Genomic DNA, 19,575 nt, shown 5'->3' with positions numbered 1-19,575 from the left:
GCTGAGCACAGCCCTCCTATAAGCACCCACTCACCCTCCCAGGGTGCCCAGCTTCCTTCCCAGTCCAACCAGTTCCTACAGACCAGTATAACTGGTGGGGTGAGTGAGGCCAGCACCTGGAACCCGCCCATTCCTCCCCCAGCAGCCAACTGGGGAGTTCCCCTGCTATTTGGGGGGGAAGGATCTTCGTCCCCTATAAAAGGAGGTGGGTGGAAGGGGTTTGGCTGTAGGAGGTCTTCTTGAGTGTGGGTGGAGGTGTTGTGGGAGGTGGTTGGGGGCAGAGGAAGGGCTGTGCAGAGTAAAAGGGAGGCAATGGGGTAGGGGGGGAAAGGCTGCCCAGCCTGCTCCCCAAATGGATGCGCAGGGTGGGCCTGGGGAGAGCAGTGGATGAGAGCTGGATGGAGGAAGGTGGGGCTTGGGGGGAATGCTGAGGGTGCTTTCACTGCCCTGGGGAGGTGTGGGTGGGAACTCAAGGCTCTGTTTTTTACAATGGCTGCAAATTGATGCTTGGCTGAATGTGAGAAGGTGGGGAGCTCTGCACCGCGAGTGCAAGCAGAGGGTCAGGGCGGTGCCTTAAAGGCCCTGCAGGAGCCTTGCCCAGGGGTGTAAGGTCACAGGGAGCCTTCCTGCAATCCCTGGCTGCAGGCAGAGCTGGGGTGAGCTGCATGAGCCTTGTCCTTGCTCTGTTCCCCCGTGGGTGCTGGGTTGCTGTCCAGCCACAAGGACTGGGAGTGAGCCCACACAGGGGGAGGATTTCTCCTGTAGGCCTGGCTCCCTGCTCCAGACCTGCGGAAGGCACCAGCTCAGGTTGCCATGCTCATGGAGAGATGGATGTCATGCCCTGCAGAGGGCTGGGGATGGTTTTCCTCCTCCTCCTTCTTGGAGGGCAGAGTGTTTTGGATGAGACTGAAGTGAGTCTGGAGTAAAAAGGCGAAATGAGGAGGTACAAGGGGATCAGATATGGCAAATACTGTTCTTTTAATGTCCTGGGAAACAGGGCAGTCTTCCTTCTTGAGGAGAAATGTTACTTTACTGTCAGACAGGCTACAGCTGGGGCAGTGTGAGCATTAACACCTCCCAGCACTGGAAGCTCCCAATGCTTCCAGTCTCTCACAGTGAGCCTGTGGAGAACCGACTGAGCAGCAGTCAGAGCTCGGCAGGTGGTGAACTTCCCTGGGATGTGAGCGCTGTCTGTGCTGCCTGACATGAAGCCTGTGCTTGGAAATTGAGGCAAACCCCTTGGATGACCTGTGGCCAGCTGCATCCAGGGGTCCAAGCTGCTGCTGGTGGTGCCTTTGGCAGCAGGAGTGTCTCTTTAGCTGTCTCCTGATCAACATAATATGCAAGTTTTTGGGTGCAAATGGAGCAGGCCTGTGAGTAATTATCACATGCTCTTGAAGGCAGAGGACTAAAGCTCAGTCCTTTACCCTTGGTAAATCTAGTTTTGATGACCACTTAACATCTGTACCTTGATATAAAACATTAAGTTAATGTTTCCTAACATGCTTTCCTCCTGAGCCCTTCCAAAAGGGATTTGGTTTGTGCTGCAGCACAGGAAGGCCTTTACAGCCATCCTGCCATGCCTGCTGCTCTTCCTCAGAGCCATGCCTAGAATGTCCCCTTGCTGTGGAAGGAGCGTGTGGCATTGGAGGCTTTGGTTTTAGTCACTCTGAGCCAGCCCAGGCAGTGGAGAAGCAAAGATGCTGGCATGAGGTGGGAATGGCTCTTCTGGTGGGGGACCCCAGGCTTGCTGTCCATTTTCTCATCAAGCTGTCTCACGGCTATGCCAGGTGCCTCAGAGCCCTGTACTGAGTGCTGTGGAGCTTGAAGCTGAGCCTCTGGTCAGTGCTGGTCTCCGGGATTAGTCTGCAGGGAGAGCTGGCACTGTGGGATGAAAGCCAAACTGAGCTTTCCTTGTACACCCACAGCCAGCAGAAGTCTGAGAAGAGCTGCAAGTGATGGAGGCTTCATGCCTGAAATAACTCCTTATGTATTGGTGTGAGTTCCTGGAGGGAGCTGCAGGATGGTGCTGCTTCATCTCGTCCTCATCTGGAGCCTTCTGCTCCCAGATGCTGCTGGCAGAGTGTAGGAATGCTCCCCACTGGTCCCATGCCATTGCAGTCAGTGGGGCAAGCAGTGGGTAAAACAAGGGGTGGAGATGTTCTAATTCCAGGGATGATCGTTCCATGGGAGCAGCACTTCCCACGGTGTATCAGGGAAAAGATGGGTCACTGGCCTGTGCTGGTTATGGGTCATTAATCATAAAATCACAGAATGGAATGGGTTGAAGGGACCTTAAAGACCATCTACTTCCAACCCCCCTGATGTGGGCAGGGAAGCCTTCCACTACTCCAGGAAAAAGGACTTTGGGAGATTCCCAGGCCAAATTCCTGCTTGTGGGGTGAAAGCTGCCATGAGAGCAGGTTGTTCAGGGCTCTGCTTGGATAAATTATATATATCCACTAGGATGGAAGCTCCCCTACCTCCCTGGTCCTGAAAGAAACCTATTCATCTTCATGGACTTTGCCACAGGGACATAGGAAGGAAAATTAGGAGAATGTTTTGTGTATTTGAGTTGCAATTTCCCTTCAAGTCTAGGGCAGAGTGTGCCAAGAACCTGCTAATCCCTCAGCAGCTACTGGAGATGCCAGAAGGCCCATCAGTGAGGAAGTTCCAGCTGCTGACCTCCCCTTTTGTGGGGCAAGTGGTGGCCAAGGTGGGAGGAAGCAGCCGGAAGCTCAATGTGAATGACCTGAATGCGCTGAGGCTCCAGGACTCCCAGGTGAGCTGTGGTAAAGTTGAATTTACAGATCCATGACAAGTCTGGGGGAGGCCACCATTGCCCTGCACCTGGGTGACAGAAGGCGCAGAACCTGTGAATGTTTCCCTGAGGGTTTCACCTGGCTGAGTTGAGGTGTCTGTGCTGTGGGTGATGCCACGATAATTTTTTGCCTTTTCTTTTACACCCCTTTTATACCTTTTTACAACTTCTGTACTCTTAGTGCTTTTTGCCTACATTCTTGGACTTGTTTGTCAAGCTAGGACACTCAGCATCTTAGAGGCTTCATAGTTAGGGATCAGTGTGCCCCAGACCCCAAGGTCCTCTCCAGAACACATTCTGTAAACTAAGATAGAACCATCCAGGGGAAGGTTCCTTGGGGATGGGGGCTCATTCGAGCCTCTCATTGGGGAATTTTTGATAGATATGCTAATTAGTAAGGCCTGTAAGATTATACCAGATCTTTTGGGGGTGGGCATTAAGGTGCATTTGACCTGGGCATAGTGCACCTAAGGATCCTTAAAATACATACCAAGGTAAAATTCCTTTTTCCCTTCTAACTGTGTTTGACTCTTGATTTTAAGACCAGGAAAAGGAATCACAGGCACTTGTCAGAATTCACAATGGGTTGGTCCTGCTGGGGCTTCACTGGCCTGACACACCCCAGATGATGATTTGGACCTGACTGGCCAAACCCTGGTGCAGCCTCACCTCTGATTAAAGGTGGGGAGCAAAACGAAAAGCGTAAAATGCACCCAGCACAAAGTTCGAAGGTGAATCAGAAGCAGTGATAACAAATTTCAAACCACTGAGTGTCTGTCCTGGTGGGCCTGATGGGAGCCCCTGGGAGGGATTCAGAACTGAGTGGCATCTGAACACCTCATGCTTCAGGCAGGCAAAGAAAGGAATCTGCAAGGATGACCCCAGCTCTGATGGGAATAGCTTGGATGCTGACTAATCCTGTGTGCAGGGTGGGGTGATGTGTCCTCTAATAGATGCTGTAGAAAATAGTCACTTGCATGGAAACAGCCAAAGGTTTTATCCCTGGATGTGTTCAAAGTCGGGTTGGATGAGGACTGAGCAACCTGGTCTAGTGGAAGGTATCCCTGTCCATGGCAGGGGAGTGGAATGACATCATCCTTAAGAGCCCATCCAAGCCTTTCTAGAATTCTATGATCCTTTATGGATCATCAGTACATCCCAGCTCTTTTTCTCAGGTTCATGGGAAGAACTTGTACCTGGCATTTGTGGCAGCCGAAGGTCCCTTCCGACCAACCGCAGAGGAGACGGTGCTGCAAAGAGAGGCTGCTTGTGGGGCACACTGTCCTGCCCAGGGAGGCCAAGGACAGATTTGTGCTCCACATCCCCATTCCCAGGATGAGGAGCTGCAGGACCCCCAGCACTCAAGATCTGAAGCCCCAGATGGAGCCGAGGGTCCGGGCAATTGGCTGCGCATCCACTTTGGCATGTTCGGCAGCGTCCGGGCAAACGAGTTCTCAAGGGCAAACAGAGCCAATAAAAGGGGGGACTGGAAGGACCCTGTGCCCAGGTATTTCATGGAATCTTCTCTCTCCCTGCCTTTTCTCTTTTCTCCCAAACTAAATTTGTGTGGGGATGCTCTTAGCCTTGATTTTCTTGGATATATGCTAAAGCACAAGAGATGGCATGAGTGGATGTGGGGTGTATTCAACCAGAGAATCCCCAGTGAAATTAATTGTAGGGTGTGTTGCCTGTTGGCCTGGGGATCACAGTACCAGTTCTGCTAAGATTTTATCTTAAAGAGTGAAGTTTTAGGATGCCAGGCTGCATCATTCCCTAAAAGTGTCAGTTTCTCCCAGTTATGTGGTTTTTAAAAAGCTCTGGATAAATAGCAAACATCTCAGCTGGAATCACAGGCTGGAGTGATGCTGTTGAAGGCAGCAGTGAATTGAAAACATGGCTATGGTTTGTGTCCTGTATCCCACTGGAATTGTACAGAGCAGGGGGAACAGCTTCCCAGAGAAGCTGTGGCTGCCCCATCCCTGGAAGTTTCCAAGGCCAGGTTGGACAGGGGTTGGAGCAACCTGGGGTAGGGTATCCCTGCCTATGGCAGAGGCGTGGCCCAAGATGATTTTTGGGTTCTCTTCCAACCCAAACCAGTCTATGATTCTATGATTTTTTGAAGGATGATTTGATTTCTATACAAGTATTTTTAGACACAGTTTTGTGTGCTACTTTTAACATCCATTTCCCTGATTTGTCAACCCTCCTGCTGGAGCCCTGGTCATCCAGGGAGCACAGGGCAGCAGAAGGAGCAACTCTCCACCAGTTGTGTGTGTTCACCACCACGTTTCATGTCTGAAATCATGAAAGAGGCCACCTTGCCTTGAGACCATGGCCAGCTGCAGAGTACAGCAAGTAGGTCAGAGATGTTTCTGATGAGAGACTCCCAACTTCCTGGCTTCTCCCAGGCTGGTTCTGCACTTCGAGAGTGGAGGCTTCCTTGTTTTCTACAACTGCCGGATGCTCTGGTGCTCCTCTCCGAGGGCTGATCCTGCTTCTGACATCCTGTCTGTGGAATTCCACCGTGGCCGGGCGCTCCGTGCCCTCCGTGCACCTGATCCCATCTGCTACACCCTCCTAGACCAAAGACATTTTTCAGGGCTGGGTGAGTTCCAGGGAATAGTGGCAGAAGGAGAAATGGAGGAACGTGGGTGGGATGTCTACAGATGCAGAAGTGCATGTCTGGGCAGTTTTTTCTTTAGTCTAACAGCTTCTGGTTTGTCCAGCGGAGGGCATGTGGTCATCTTCAAGGTCTGTAACAAGGGTAGAGGGAAGAAACTTCTTCCAGCCCAGTCCCAGATCTAAGTCTACTCTTTGGATGCCACCTCTGATACAGGGAATGGCATTGCTGGCTGCAATCCTTGAGGCAGAAATCACAGGTTGGAGCCAGCAGCCTGTGTTACCTCTATTAGAAATATCCTTATTGTCTCTTTGTTTCTGACCCTTTCCAGGGAACATCATTAAGAATGAGATCTTGTACCTGGCCAGGATCCACCCATTAACACCAGGCTCCCTCTTGGCTCCCTCAGATCTGGAGCATCTGCTGGACTGCGCCGTTCAGTTCAGCTCTGAGTGGCTGCACAACAAACTGCGTGGCCAAGGGCTGCACCCCAGGGTGTACCAGAAGGAGCAGTGTCCCCTGGGCCATCCCCTGATGAAGGGGACTTTTGGACCCTTGGGTGGCTTCAAGAGACTTACGTGGTGGTGCCCTCAGTGCCAGCCTGCAGTGCTGCCAGGGGATGGGGACCCTTCCCCAGTCACTGAGTGACCTGTCCTGGAGGGTGCTAGGCGGTATTTCAGCCATGCTCTTCATTGTCCTAAAAGGTCTCGGTGGTTTTTTTGAGGCTGTTGAGTTTGGTCCTTAGGGAGCTGGCAGAGTTAAGTGCTCAGTGGGGGTCCCAGGTCCCCTGAGTGGCTGTAGAAAGGAAAAAGTGGCTGTCCATGGTTTGGTTTGGTTTTTTTTTTTTGTCACAGTGGCACAACAGTATAGAGTTTGACCAGTTCTGAGGTGTTTTGGTCGCCCTGTTCAGGTGGCAGTGGATGGGAAGTATAAAGGGTTGAGCAGGGCACTGCTGTGGTCTGAAGTGACCCTGTCCCTTGACCCTGGAGGAGTCAGCAAAACAGAGGATACCCCTCTGCCTCAACAGCTTGATTAATTAGGAATGAAATAATCCTGCCTCTGTCTGGAGCTGGATACCTGTGGGATGGGTGTGGTTAAACATGAGGGGCTGTTCCCTGTGTCAGATCTGACAGGAACAGCTCCCTCCTTCCACATCAATGTACACAAAATATACATCAGCAGTGCTTGGTGGAACTCATCTCTGCCACCAGTAGGTTTCAGCTTTGTGGCAAGCTGCCAATTCCAGATCTCACTGTAGAAGTAAAAAAAAAAAAAAAATTAGAAATACATTGTGTGACGGGGATTGCATAAAACTCAGGATCTCCAAGGAAACCTGAAAGCAGAAAGGTTTGGAAATAGACCTGTGTCCCTAAACACTAGGTGGGAACTGCTGCTCTCCTCTCCCCCTGGATTTGAGTTTATTTTAATAATAACCTGTTGAGTGAAAAAATAAAAGCTGGAATTAGAACTTTCATTCATTGCAAGTGTGTCCTTTCTGGCAGTTTCTTGGTTAAAAGCTGAGGTGTACAGGGAAATTCCAGCTGCATGGAGTTGGTTAACAGCTACCTCTGAGGTGCTGCCTGTAGAGGATGGTACCAGCAGCTTTCCTCAGTGGTGTAAAGGTTCTCATTAATGGGAATTGCATTTAAAGATGGATTGCAAATCAGCTGGGAATGCCGGAGGTAAACACCTCCATTGTCGGCAGCTGCTTCCCAAGGCAAGACTTGCACAGCCTCTCCTCTGTGAACTGCAACACCCTAGAGTGGTTGCAGGTTATGGGACTGATGAATAAACCAATTAATGGGGTTATGGGACCAAAGAAGGTGGTTAATGTCCCTTCTGCAGGGTGTCAGCAAAGCACCCTTTCAATGCCCTTCCAAAACAAAGAATTGTAGAATATCCTGAGTTGGAATGATCATCATTGGTTCCAAGTCCAACTTCTGGAAGAAAACCACCCACAAAAAAAACCCCAAAACCCAAATCTTGCACTTTGAAAGATGATGATGAAGCTGGGTAGGTGTTGGGTTCTCAGCACAGGAAGGATGTGAATGTTGAAGCAAGTGCAGAGGAGGCCATGGCGCTGCTCTAAGAGCTGGAGGACCTCTGCTCTGCCGTCAGGCTCTGAGCTGAGAGTGTCCACCTCGGAGAAGAGAAGGCGCCAGGAAGACCTATTAGAGTCTCTTCCAGTACCTTAAGGGGCTCCAGGAGAGCTGGAAAGGGACTTTGGACAAGGGGGAATGGTGCCCAGTGCCCGAGGGCTGGGATAGATGGGATATTGGGAAGGAATTGTTCTCTGAGAGGGTGGTGAGGGGCTGGGAAGCCCCTGGTCTAATAGAAGGTGTCCCTGCCCGTGGCAGGGGCTTGGAACTGGAAAGTCTTCAAGCTCCCTTCCTTCCCGAGCCCTCCCCTCGCCCCATGGCGGTGCCGCTCCCCTCACGCTCAGCCGCGGGGGGTCCGGGCCGCCGGCTCCTTCCCGTTCCGCCTGTGCTAACGCGCGCCTCCGCCAATCAGCGCCCGCGGCCGGCCGTCACACCAGCCCCGCCGCCTTCCTATTGGCTGGCGCTGCCCTGGTGCGAGCGCGCCTCCGCCAATCGGCGCCGCGCCCGTCCCACCGAACGATGTACCGGGCGCTGTGATTGGCTGCGGGGCGGGGCTGGCGCGCCCCCGCCCTTTCTGGTTAAGCGGCTGCCGGGTCGGGGGGCGGCGGGAGCGCGCGGCGGCACCCATGGAGCTGCTGCGGAAATGGCTGGGCCACCCCGAGGACATCTACAACCTGCTGCGCTTCAAGATGGGCGGCTACCGCGCCGTCATGCCGCGGATGGACACGGTGAGCGGCGAGGGATGCGCGGGCGGCGGGATGCGCTTCGCTGTCACCGGTGCGAGGTGCCCCCGGTGGGGAGACTGTCATGTCCGGGTGTGGATACGGCGTTGCCATGGGTGACCGTTCCGCGTCCAGCGTGTATAGGACCAGCCCGGCTTTGTGCCCCTTGTACGTGGCCTCGGTGCTTCCCGGCGTTGTACCGGCTCCGGGCATCCTCTTGCATTGCTCGTAGCCTGCGTGCATCCCACCGGCTCTGCGCGTCCTGTGCATCGCTGCATCCCACGGGCTTCAGGTGCCCCGTGCTCGGTGCTGGTACCCTGCGAGCATGTCGCCGGCTCCGAGCATCCCTTGCACTTCTCGGTGCCGGTACCCTGCGCGCATCCCCGGGGCTCCGCACATCGCACGGCGCCGGCGCTGTCCCTACACGGCCCCGTCTCCGGCCACGGCGCGGCCGCGGAGCCGAGACGGGGCGGGTTAAGGGGCGGGCTCGGGGGCGGGTTTCGGGCCGGGGGCGGAGTGGCCGCAGCCCCCCGCCGCCGCCCCCATGGCGGCCGGCTCCCGGGCCGTGTCCGTGCTGCGGCGGACACTGACCCTGTCCCCGCCGCGGAACCCCCCGCGGGCAGCGGGCCGGCGGCGGGCGCAGCAGCAGCAGCAGCAGCAGCATTGCGGAGCCCCCGCCGCGCCCCCGGCCCCGCCGCCCGCCGCCCCCCGCCTCCAACCCGCGCCCTGCGCCCCGCTCTGCCCGCAGGACTCGCTGGGATGCGGCCTCCGAACCTGCTACCGGTACCTCAACCAGACCAGCCGCAGCTTCGCCGCTGTCATCCAGGCTCTGGACGGAGAGCTGCGGTGAGCGGGGGGACCCTCTGGAACTGGGTGTCCCTGGGAGGTGGCAGATGGGACGCCACGCCAGCACTGGGGGTCCTCGGGAGGGCGTGGGTGCAGCTTCCCCCCTGACACCGGGCATCCCCTGGAGGTGGTGGTGGTGGTAATTTTCCTCCCTGGGAGGTGGTGGGTACAATGCCACTCCAACACTGGGGAGCAGTGGGTGCAGTGGCCCCCCAGTATCAGGTCTCCCTAGGAGTTGGTGCGTGTGATGCCCCCCAATAGCAGAGCTGGCAGGAGGTGGCCCATGCAGTGCCCCCAAACACCATTTTTCTCTAGGGGAGCTGCACCCTCTCCTATCATGAACTGGTTGGGCTCACTCAGCTCAGCCCCACCCCGTGCAGCAGGACGTGGGATTTTTCACGTCCCAGCTGGCTGTACCACATCCCCTCTCTGCACCACTTCCCCCCCAAACTGAGTGTCTGGGCTGAGCCTCCTGGCCAGCAGACTGTTAAACACAGTGCCTGGCTCTGTGCCGTGTGTGACACCCTGGGAATGTGTCCTGGCAGTGCCAAGGCTAGCGCTGGACAAAAGGCTGGAGGGAGGAGGTGAGGAAAAACCTGGGGCTGACTGAGGGTCTGGGCCTTGTCTGGGAGGTTCTCTTGGAAGCAGCTGCCTCAAAACGTGCACAGTTGTCGCCGGGAGTTCGTTGCACACTCATTTTTTGCTGTGCAAATTTTGCTGCCCCATGCAGGAAAGCTTCAAGTGGGAATAGTAAAAGAAGAAGTAAAGCTCAGCTGGCCCGTGGGCCTCGTGCCATGTGATTACTCTCCATATAATTCCTTATATTCGTTTGGTAATTGCTGATTTCAGTTTGTAAATCTCCAGTGAATCCCAAGATGGGTTGATGATCAAATTTAGTGGTTCTGGAAGTTGTTCCGGACGCAGTTGCAGGCAGCACTCCAAAAACACTGGGTGCTCAGTGGGGCTTCTGAGCCCTGGTTGGGCATTTTGAATGGTGCCCCGTAGCTGTGTCCTGTGTTTATGAAACGCTGTTTGCAGCCTGGTTGACAGGAAAGGCAGAGAAGTTCAGCGATTTGGCTGGAATTGCTTGGAAAAGTACAACTGGGGCCAAGAATTAAGCTTTTAATTTTCCATGCTTTTTCTATGCAGGAATTAAGAAAAAAATATTAAGAAAACACTTTGAAACCTGTTAGCAATGTGCCTGCCTTGTGCTTGCCTCAAACTTCCTGCAGTTTCTCTGTCTGTCTTTTTTGTCCTTTAATCCTTGCCATGCAGCCCGCTGAGATCAGCATAACCCTTCAGGGCACAGAAACTTCTGCCTGGCATCCTAAAAATGCTCTTGCCGGATCTTTGCAACCCACGGGTGGGCAGGGATGGTGGTTGGATTACAGCTGGCTCAGTAGTGGATAGGGAGAGACTCCTTTTCAAAGCTCTGCTGGAGAATTTAGGGACAAACAAAGGAAATACAAAACAGAAAGGATATAGAAATAGGTGGAGCAGCAGCCTTATGGAAGGAATTGATTTTGGTGGATCAGAACAGTGCTTGCATTGATGTTGACCCCATCATGGAGTTCAGCTGAGCCCCTGTGGTTACAGACAGGCATCCCAGAAGAGCTGCTGGAAAATGGGGAACTTCTGGAGGAGTGCTTGGAGCAGTGCTTCCCTGGCCAGACGGGGTGCGGGTGGTTGAGATGAAATGTCTGGTTCCTCCTTTCTTGCTTTTTTTGGCCCCTTAAACCACCTGTTTTGCTGGCCAGAGCCCTATCCAGCTCGTTGCTCCATGGTTAGGGTGTTTTCTTGGCAGGTGGGAGGCTCAAAACTGCAGTTTCATCCACGGCTCAGCCAACAGCATCATAACTGCTGCTGGTCGAAAATAGTTATGATCTAAGCTCATAGCTCCTCTCCTGGTGATGGAGAGGAGAAGAGGATGCTCCTGCCTTTCTCTGCTGCCAGTTCCATGGTCCTGCCTGTCCTTGGGACTCTTCAAGATCCATTCCTGAAGGTTCAGCAGAGGCTGCAGGTGCTCGCAAGAAGAAAGGAGACCTCCTTACCTGGGCAGGAGGGAGCTGCACCTGGGATGGGGCAGGAGTTTGAGCTCTGGAAGATCCACACTTGTTCTTGGAAGTGGGTGCTTGCATTTGTGCCCTGTGCAGCCTGACCTTGAGTGTTTCCAGGGATGGGACATCCACCACCTCTCTGGACAATCTGTGCCAGTGCCTCCCCACCCTCATAGCAAAGAATTCCTTCATTAAATTTGCCAAAATTGCCACGGATCTAAATTCAGTATGTGATGGAAGTTAGGGAGGCAGGTGAGGTCTGGATGCAGAATTGGGGTTAAGTAAGTGCTTTAACTGTCTTGGGCTCTGGAATTACTGCTGGCTCTTCCCTGGGCATGGTGCCCCTGTGAGAGGTGCCTCTGGGATGGCATTTCAGGTTCTGCCCTGCCTTTCTTGGTGGCTCCTGGAAGCAGGTTGGAGCCTTGGGCACTTGCATCCTGTTGGATGAACGTTTGCAGCCCAGCTGGAATGGAAAAATGGAAAAACTCAGTCATGCAAAGGAACAGGAGCATGAGAGAGCTGCCTGCTCATGTGGTTTGACAGAGGTGTTAAATACCCTTCTAATTGAGGAAAAAGAGCCAAATTTAACAGTATTGGCTCTGAGAGCAAGTCAGTTTTCCCTGGATGCTTAATCACTGCTTGCACGTGTTCATTCCAGGAGGACAGCACTGTCACCTGGTAATTAGCATTTAGCAGACTACTTTCCATTTGTTAAACAATTAATAAATGCCTCGTCTCCTTGATGTATATCCCTGTGCTTAGGGAGGTCTGGGGATTATTTTATATAAATCCTGGAGTTGCAAACAGCATTTCTTGCCATCTGGATTTGTTCGTTTTGGTTTTGGTTTTGGTTTTTTTTTTTTGCTTCAGCTGCAGAAATGTCAAAGCAGAGATGGGGAAGGCAGGGAATGGGGAAGGAAGCAGGGATAGGGAAGGCGGGGGTGGTGGGAGCAGGAGGGGAGGTGGCTCTGCAGCAGCTTCCTGCCAGGGTTCTGGGACCCATGGGCTGCCTCCAGTGTCCTGTTCATGAAGATTGAAAATACAGGGTGGTTTTGGCTCTTCCTGTCAGTCCTAATGTTCCTGTTGCACAGTGTGACCCCTTTATTGCCCCCCAACAGGATAAAAGGTGTGCAGAGAGGGGGAAGTGATGGGAATACCACACCTGGTTTTGTCCCTCTTCCCTGCCTTACATTTGCTTTTCCCAATAAGCCAACCTCAGGCTCTGTCCTCTGGGTCCAGCTAAGCGCTGGCCTTGCTTGCAGGGTTAGGTCTTCCCTGCTCAGGTTGGTCACAGGCCTAGACCTTTCCCTGATACACATCTCAGAAAGCCCAAAGTCATGCTGTAGTTCTCCTCATGAGGGAAAATCCTGGATTTCCTCACCTGGCTGGTATCTTCCAAAGGCACCAAGGGGCTGGCAGTGCCAGTGTGTGTCATGTTGAGCTCCAAGTGTCTCTATTAAAGGTTCTCTGGTTAATCCCAGCTGTTTGTCCTCCCTCATAGGCACTCCCAAGTAAGGATTACTGTTTTTTCTCCCCTCCCAGACATGCAGTCTGTATATTCTACCTGGTTCTCCGTGCCCTGGACACTGTAGAGGATGACATGAGCATCCCCTTGGATGTCAAGGTCCCGATGCTGCACGAGTTCCACTCCTATCTCTACCAGCCAGACTGGAAGTACATGGAGAGCAAGGAGAAGGACCGGCAGGTGCTGGAAGACTTCCCAACGGTAAGGCAGCCTCCTCCTTGCTCCTCGTGGCACCTTTGGGTGCCTGCTTGTCTCCACATGGTGCCTGCAGAGCTTGTTCGGTCCCACAGCTCTTCCCAAGGGCTCCATCACCTCCCTGTGGGGCTGGGTGCCAAGCTGGGGTGAGAAACCCAAACTCTCTGCAACTCTGTGAGCCAGAGGGGATCTGGCTGTGGAAAAGTGCCAGCTCTGATCCAGCTTTTTGCCTCCTCTGCTGGAAGAGTGGATAACCATTGTCTTGTGGAGAGAGATTTGGGGTTGTTGCCCAACACTGTGCATTGCCTGTGTCCCTAGTGGGAGGTGTCCCTGCCCATGGCAGTGGGTGGAATGAGATGAGTTTTAAGGTCCCTTCCCACCCAAACCATTCCAAAATTCCATGGTATAAGACAAAAAGCAGCCTCGCTGTTATTGGTAACAATATTGCATTGATTTTTTTATTATTGAGTTGATTCTTTAGGGTTTTTTTCTTTGTTCTGTTTAAGAAAAAATATAATAGTTCTAATGAGAAGCATCTCATTTTCTGAGGAAGCTTTGTTCAAGTTTTTGCCATTTTTAATTTACCCTATTCAAGCTTTCCCTAGCAGTGGGAATGGGGTAATTGTTTGGAGAACTGAGGCGTGTCGTGAGTTTTGTTGCTCAGCCCTGGGATGATCATGGCTGTGCCCTGTCTGGAGGCTGGAGTGTTATAGGGGATGTCTGTGTTGGGATTCTGGATGTGTAGGGGTACAGTAGTGATGTCAGTGGCTTGGCTTTAGAGGAGCTTTTGAGAAGGTGTTTGTGGCACTTTGCTGTTCTCTCTTGGTGTATATGTTATTTATTTGAGGCAATCCGTGCTCAGGTGTGATTTTAATTATCACAGAATTGTAGAACCATGGAATAGTTGGGTTGGAAGGGACCTTAAAGCTCATCCAGTTCCATCCCCTGCCATGGGCAGGGACACCTTCCACTAGACCAGGTTGCTCTAAGCCCCGTCCAACCTGGCCTTGAGTTTTTTGGGGGGCATTCACAGCTTCTCTTGGCATCCTCTGCCAGTGCCTCACCCTGCTCAGATTGAAAACCTTCTAATAATATTTGCTAGAGGTACATTTGCAGGCTGTGCTTCTCTCTGCCGGGGACTGAAGCCACAGAGACAGAAGCAGAGTGGATACTTTCATTTTACTGACAAACCCTTATTGCACACAAACCCTGGGCTGGCTGCATTCACCCACTGATGGAGGAAACAGCTTAGCACAATAAAACGTGATGCTCCACAGGTTTGGGAAAGTGAGGATGCATTTTTTATATTTTTTTTTTTAGTGTGAGAGCGATGGAGACACTGCAGGTGTCCCTGCCCCATGGCAGGGAGGTTGAAAATAGAAGTTCTTCAAGTTCCCTTCCAACCCAACCCATTCTGTGATTCCATGATCACATTACTGGACATGCAGCAGAAGGATTTCACACTTCCCTCACTGCTTGATGCCTTTCCAGTTGTGCAAAATGTGCCCTGTGAAGCCAGAGCTGGAGAGGGCTCGGGAGAACAGAACACCAGAAACCTCCCATGGGTCTTTTCCCGTGGCTGGTGCGATGGAATGCTCTCAAGTTACAGGGGAAAACAACTCTGTGTACCAAGCGCAGTCAGTTTTGTCCTGCAGCTCCCAGATGACACCAGTCCAAGGCCACAGAGCCTTCCCAAAGACTTTGCTGTCTCTGATCTCCTGCCAGAGACCGTCCCGTTTAGACTGGGAATGGGCTGAGCCTGAGCTCCTAGGACCTTGGAACAGCTCGGGCTGGGGGAGTTGTCCCAGAACTCCAGCCAGGGCAGTATTAGAGCCTGGTAAATAGTATTTCTCTGATTTCTTGATAAATGTTGAGCTCCGTTGGTTTTTTTCCTGAGCATTCTCTTTCTGTTTTTACCATGCTCCAGATCTCCATGGAGTTCAGGAACCTGTCCAAGGTCTACCAGGATGTGATTTCGGATATTTGCCACAAGATGGGCGTTGGGATGGCAGAGTTCTTGGAGAAGAAGGTGGATTCTCAGCATGAGTGGGATAAGGTGAGTCAGCCCAGACAGAGGAATGGACTGAGCATGAGTAGGATCATGGAGTTAAGGTTGGAAAAGCCCTCTAAGATCACCCAGTCCAACCATTCCCTCAGCACTGCCAAGGCAACCACAGAACCATGTCCCCAAGTGCCACATCCACAAGTTTTTTGAACGCTTCCAGGTAGGGTCCACCCTGTCACTATGGAAGGAGGAGACAGAGCATCCCTGTTGGGAAAAGCTGTTTGTTTTCATGGGAAGGCTGAGACATCGGAGGGCCATGAGAACCTGCATAAGATGAACTGTCAGTTGCTTTTTGTAAAACTCCCTGTGGCAAACAGGCAGCTCTTTGTAACTGCTCCTCTTACCTTGTTTTTTCCCCACCCTTTCCCAACTTGGCACCTCCTTGGCAGTATTGTCACTACGTTGCTGGGCTGGTGGGGATTGGCCTTTCCCGTCTCTTCTCTGCGTCAGAGCTGGAAGATTCCATCGTGGGGCAAGACACACATCTGGCGAACTCCATGGGCCTCTTCCTACAGAAAACCAACATCATCCGTGACTATCTGGAGGACCAGATGGAGGGAAGGGAGTTCTGGCCCAGAGAGGTGAGGGAAAACCTCATCAAATCTCTACTTTTGGCTGTGTATCTTGGTAATAACAGTTCTTCTGATGACAGCTGGCTGACATCTGTCTACAGCTCTCTGGGTACAGATGTGGGGACAAGGTGATGTCACCCCATACTGCCAAGAACTACTTAGGCAGCTTTTTCTCCTCTCTGCTAGGTTTTCTCTAGGAATGAGGGAGGATAAGACTGGCTGAGATCCCAGGAGGGTACTTGTTCTGCTCCCAAAAGCTGGATCAGCTCTGCCTGTGCCTGACATGATGTCCAAGAATTTTTCTCCCCCTTTTCCATGTGGCTCAGCTGCCTCACGGGGCATTTCTTGATGTGTGACTCACCTTTTCCTTGCCCTACCTAGGAAAGATGTGGAGATGAGTTGCACCCTCCTCCTTTACAATCTCTTTGTGTACACCAAGGCCACTGTCACATCTCCACAGCCTGCCCTTCCTGCTTTTCCTTATCCCAGTGGTGCTCCAAGGCTGTTGTGTGGGGGTTTTTGGTGCTTCTTGTTGCTCTCCCAGACGTGGTGTCTCTCTGATGACATCGATGCACCCTCCAAGTCCTGAGCCCTTATCTTGGTGTTCAGGTTTGGAGCCGATACGCCAAGAAGCTCTCGGACCTTGCCAAGCCAGAGAACATCGACGTGGCCGTGCAGTGCCTCAATGAACTCATCACCAACGCCCTCCACCACGTCCCCGACGTCCTCACCTACCTGTCCCGCCTCAGAAACCAAAGTGTCTTCAACTTCTGTGCTATCCCCCAGGTGAGTTGAGCTTCCAAGTGGTCCCTCACCCTCTGCAGCCCAGCTGGTGAGGAGTTGGAGTTGGAGGAGGTTCTGTATCGTTGGTTTTTTCTTTATTTCTTGGTTCCTGCCATTTCTGCTGTTGTTGAGATTGTGGCTCCAGTCCATGGATGTCACAATGGACAAGGTGACCCCTCGGCAAGTTCCTTGCAGTGCAGTAAAGGCTCTTCCTGTCTCTCCTCAGGTGATGGCCATTGCCACGCTGGCTGCCTGCTACAACAACCAGCAGGTGTTCAGGGGGGTGGTGAAGATCCGCAAGGGACAGGCTGTCACCCTCATGATGGATGCCACCAACATAAAAGCTGTCAAAGCCATCATGTACCAGTACGTGGAAGAGGTAGGCCCAGCAGTTGGCTTTGAGTCATTTCTGGCTGTTCCTGTCCCCGTTCTTGGGGTGGAATTGGGAATACACGGGAATCTGTTCGTTCCATCCTTGGCTCAGTGGTGGTGGGGAGTGGTGACCTGATGTAGTTTTGGCCTGGACCAGACTGTGCTTGATGTGTTCCCTTGAACGTACCCGTGGTCTGTGCCTGGACCAGCAGTAATGTGTCCAGCAGGCCCAGGGCAGTGCGTGTCCCCCGACCCAACCCTGTGGTCAGTTCTGGGGCATTCACAAAAAGAAAGACATTGAGGGGCTGGAGCATGTCCAGAGAAGGGAACGGAACTGGGGAAAGGGCTGGAGCAGCAGGAGCGGCTGAGGGAGCTGGGAAAGGGGCTCAGCCTGGAGAAAAGGAGGCTCAGGGGGACCTTACAATTCCTGACTTCAAAGTCCTGTGGAGGTTAAAAGTTCACGTGGAGAACCAACCAGTGGGTGATTTAATGGGAAAAAACCACCCCACTCCCCAAACTCCCCAACTCCATTGAGGGCTGTTAAATAAAAAGACTTTGCTTCTGCACCAGGGAAACCCCAAACCATGGGTTGTTAGAGCTGCCCTTGTGAACTGGCCAATCCCATGGCAAGGGACAGTGACACTGCAGGGCTTCAGCCCAGGAGAGGGTCTCTGCTTGTGCCCACCGTGCTCAGACTCCTGCAGACGAGTATCTCAAAGGCCATGAGAAGAAAACCCCGAATAGTACAGAATTAGGTGATGATGTGGCTGTTTCCAGGCAGGAATGTCCCCACTGGTTTGAGGTGGGCTATACAGTGAGTGAGGGTTGCAGGGTGAGAACCACTGGTCCCAGTAACGCCACCAGGGGTTGGGAGATCGTGTCCAGGCCCATGTGGTGGTCCGTGTCCCATCATGGGGTGCCCTCAAGAGGCAGCTTGGCTTAGTGCACTTCCCAAGGGAGATGGGCCCTGGACCCATCCAGGTATCCCTTGCTTCACAGCATTCCACCACCGAGGTCACTGTTGAGGGTGACAAGCGGCCCTTAAAACTTCAGCCTTGTCCCATTTGCCTCCTAAACTCCCTATGGGAGCCATAACTCCTCCTCCCTTCTCCCCTAGATCTACCAGAAGATCCCGAGCACGGACCCCTCGTCCAACAAGACGCAGCAGGTCATCGCCTCCATCCGCGCCGCGAGCCTGCCCGGCAGCCCCGTGGCCTCCCGCCACCACTACTCCCCCATCTACCTGTCCTGTGCCATGCTCCTGGCGGCCCTGAGCTGGCAGTACCTCAGCACCCTCTCCAAGGCCACTGAGGAGTACGTGCAGGCAGGGGACAACTGAAGGGCAGTGGCCAGGTGGGGGCACAAGTGGTGGCAGATGGGCAGCAGGGGCAGGAGGCTCCTCGTCCCCTGCTGTGGGGGTGACCCAGCACCTGGCACTGGGATGGTGACAAGGATGGGACACCGGGGAGCTGCAGCCCTGGGGTGACAGTGTGGCACTGCTGGACTCCATCCTCACCGCCCTTGCTGACTGCTTGGATGGCTGCAAATGCTGATTGGAGTCTCAGTGTTTGGGGTTGAGTATTTTTTTTTCCCCTTTTTTTCCTGTTCACCTGAATATTTTTGGTTTGGGTTGTTTTTTTTTTTTCCCATTAGGATGGTTTGAAATCGAAACTCCAGTTGTTTCTTTTCTTCCATGAGATTTGAGGCATCTTTCCAGCTCAGAGCCTGCCTTTCTTAGGCACCCTCTTCTCCTTCACCTCTGGTGCCTGCTCTGTGCTGGAAGTACGCTGCTTCAGCCGGGAGAGGAACGTGCTTCCTTATCCATGGAAAAACCTCTGGCTGCCTTCTGGCCCTCAGTGACTGACATCCTGCAGCCTGGAAACAAGCAGAGGCCGTAGTCACATTTCTGTTGTGCTGAAGGATGCTGAAATGAGCCCTTTTAATGTTAAATATATGGGAGGTGAGGTCTCTGTCCACATGAATGTGACCCCAGCTGGAAGGCAGCTGTGCAGCTCCCTGCCCTGGGACAGATGGCCCCTGCAGTGACACAGCTCTGGTTTCGGCAGTGGGGAGGTGGTTAAGATGAGAAGGGAGCTGCCAGCACAGCCCCGAGCTCGTAACCCCAGGCCTGACTCCACTGCAGGCGCTGGGCTCTGCACTAACTCAGCCCCAGGGGACGTGTGGTTCTGGCAGAGCAAGGCAGGGGAGCGAGAGTTTGCACCTTGCTTGTCCCTTATGGGATGCTTTTTTGGAGGGGCAGGAGTGATCCCTGCCCTGAGCTGGGAAGGCTGGAGCCACCAAGGGAGTGACCAGGGCAGGTTTCCCTGGCCCACTTGGCTCTGGCGTTGGGTCAGACTGACGTGTGAGCTGGGAGAGGCTCCCAGTGCTGTCTTCAAACACACCAGGCTGGACTTAGAAGAGGAAACAGCACTCTGAAGGCAAGTCCTGTTCTCCTGGGGTGGATTGTTGTTTTCAAGGTCCCTACCCCCCCTCAAATGCTGCGTGAAGGGAGTGAGGCCTGGTCCAGGACAGAGCTACCAGGGGCAGGGTGGTGGCCTTTGCAAGGCCAAGCCCCTGTGGCCAGGCTGTTCCTCAGAAGGAGAACCCCTACTCCACAGTTCCTGGTGTAGATAGTTTTAAGCTGTTGTTCTACAGAAACTCGCAGTAGCTTTCTTTGTGCAGCTTCCTGTCTTGTTGAAATTAAAAGTTTTCTTTGGGAAAAGAAAAAAAAAGTGTTGGATTATCTTTTTTTGGTTTTTTTTTCTCAGCTGTCATTTCTTTTATACCAGTGATTCCCCCACAAGTTACAAGCCCTCAGCTCATGAAATTCCAGTGCTCCCCTGGTGCCAGCTCTGGGTATCAAAGTACAGCCCCGTGTGCCAGACCTGGAGGAAGAAT

At 53.1% G+C, this 19,575-nt stretch overlaps 2 protein-coding genes across 9 annotated transcripts; both read left to right on the top strand.

Moving 5' to 3' along the window:
- Positions 1–13: 13 nt before the first annotated feature.
- On the top strand, positions 14–6,915 carry NEIL2 (nei like DNA glycosylase 2). 6 transcript variants are annotated; one of them, XM_069011838.1, is made up of 5 exons: positions 14–99; positions 2,594–2,782; positions 3,997–4,328; positions 5,230–5,426; positions 5,773–6,915. In XM_069011838.1, the coding sequence occupies exons 2-5, from the start codon at positions 2,645–2,647 to the stop codon at positions 6,087–6,089; spliced, it is 984 nt and encodes a 327-aa protein (XP_068867939.1). In that variant the 5' UTR covers positions 14–99; positions 2,594–2,644; the 3' UTR covers positions 6,090–6,915. The 6 variants fall into 6 exon arrangements, with proteins under 6 accessions (XP_068867939.1, XP_068867934.1, XP_068867937.1 ...); XM_069011833.1 differs by lacking the exon at positions 14–99 and adding an exon at positions 119–205; XM_069011836.1 differs by lacking the exon at positions 14–99 and adding an exon at positions 129–205 and having other exon boundaries at positions 2,599–2,782.
- A 1,210-nt stretch (positions 6,916–8,125) lies between these two features.
- Positions 8,126–19,403, top strand: FDFT1 (farnesyl-diphosphate farnesyltransferase 1). 3 transcript variants are annotated; one of them, XM_069011830.1, is made up of 9 exons: positions 8,126–8,268; positions 9,011–9,108; positions 12,708–12,891; positions 14,813–14,941; positions 15,340–15,531; positions 16,132–16,308; positions 16,532–16,684; positions 17,795–17,991; positions 18,331–19,403. In XM_069011830.1, the coding sequence occupies exons 1-9, from the start codon at positions 8,167–8,169 to the stop codon at positions 18,338–18,340; spliced, it is 1,242 nt and encodes a 413-aa protein (XP_068867931.1). In that variant the 5' UTR covers positions 8,126–8,166; the 3' UTR covers positions 18,341–19,403. The 3 variants fall into 3 exon arrangements, with proteins under 3 accessions (XP_068867931.1, XP_068867930.1, XP_068867932.1); XM_069011829.1 differs by having other exon boundaries at positions 17,795–19,403; XM_069011831.1 differs by lacking the exon at positions 8,126–8,268 and adding an exon at positions 8,286–8,430 and having other exon boundaries at positions 17,795–19,403.
- Positions 19,404–19,575: the final 172 nt, after the last annotated feature.

Source organism: Aphelocoma coerulescens, chromosome 3, assembly GCF_041296385.1.
Source record: "Aphelocoma coerulescens isolate FSJ_1873_10779 chromosome 3, UR_Acoe_1.0, whole genome shotgun sequence".
NCBI lineage: Eukaryota > Metazoa > Chordata > Aves > Passeriformes > Corvidae > Aphelocoma > Aphelocoma coerulescens.
This window is presented reverse-complemented; position numbering and strand designations above follow the sequence as displayed.

Excerpts from the sequence above, each read along its gene's own strand:
- NEIL2 (XM_069011832.1), top strand. The coding sequence starts at position 388 with ATGAGAGCTGGATGGAGGAAG. Across the intron at positions 2,783-3,996 it reads TGAGGCTCCAGGACTCCCAG|GTTCATGGGAAGAACTTGTA; the intron begins GTGAGCTGTGGT and ends TCTTTTTCTCAG. Across the intron at positions 4,329-5,229 it reads TGGAAGGACCCTGTGCCCAG|GCTGGTTCTGCACTTCGAGA; the intron begins GTATTTCATGGA and ends GGCTTCTCCCAG.
- FDFT1 (XM_069011829.1), top strand. The coding sequence starts at position 8,167 with ATGGAGCTGCTGCGGAAATGGCTGGGCCACCCCGAGGACATCTACAAC. Across the intron at positions 9,109-12,707 it reads GCTCTGGACGGAGAGCTGCG|ACATGCAGTCTGTATATTCT; the intron begins GTGAGCGGGGGG and ends CTCCCCTCCCAG. Across the intron at positions 14,942-15,339 it reads CTCAGCATGAGTGGGATAAG|TATTGTCACTACGTTGCTGG; the intron begins GTGAGTCAGCCC and ends CCTCCTTGGCAG.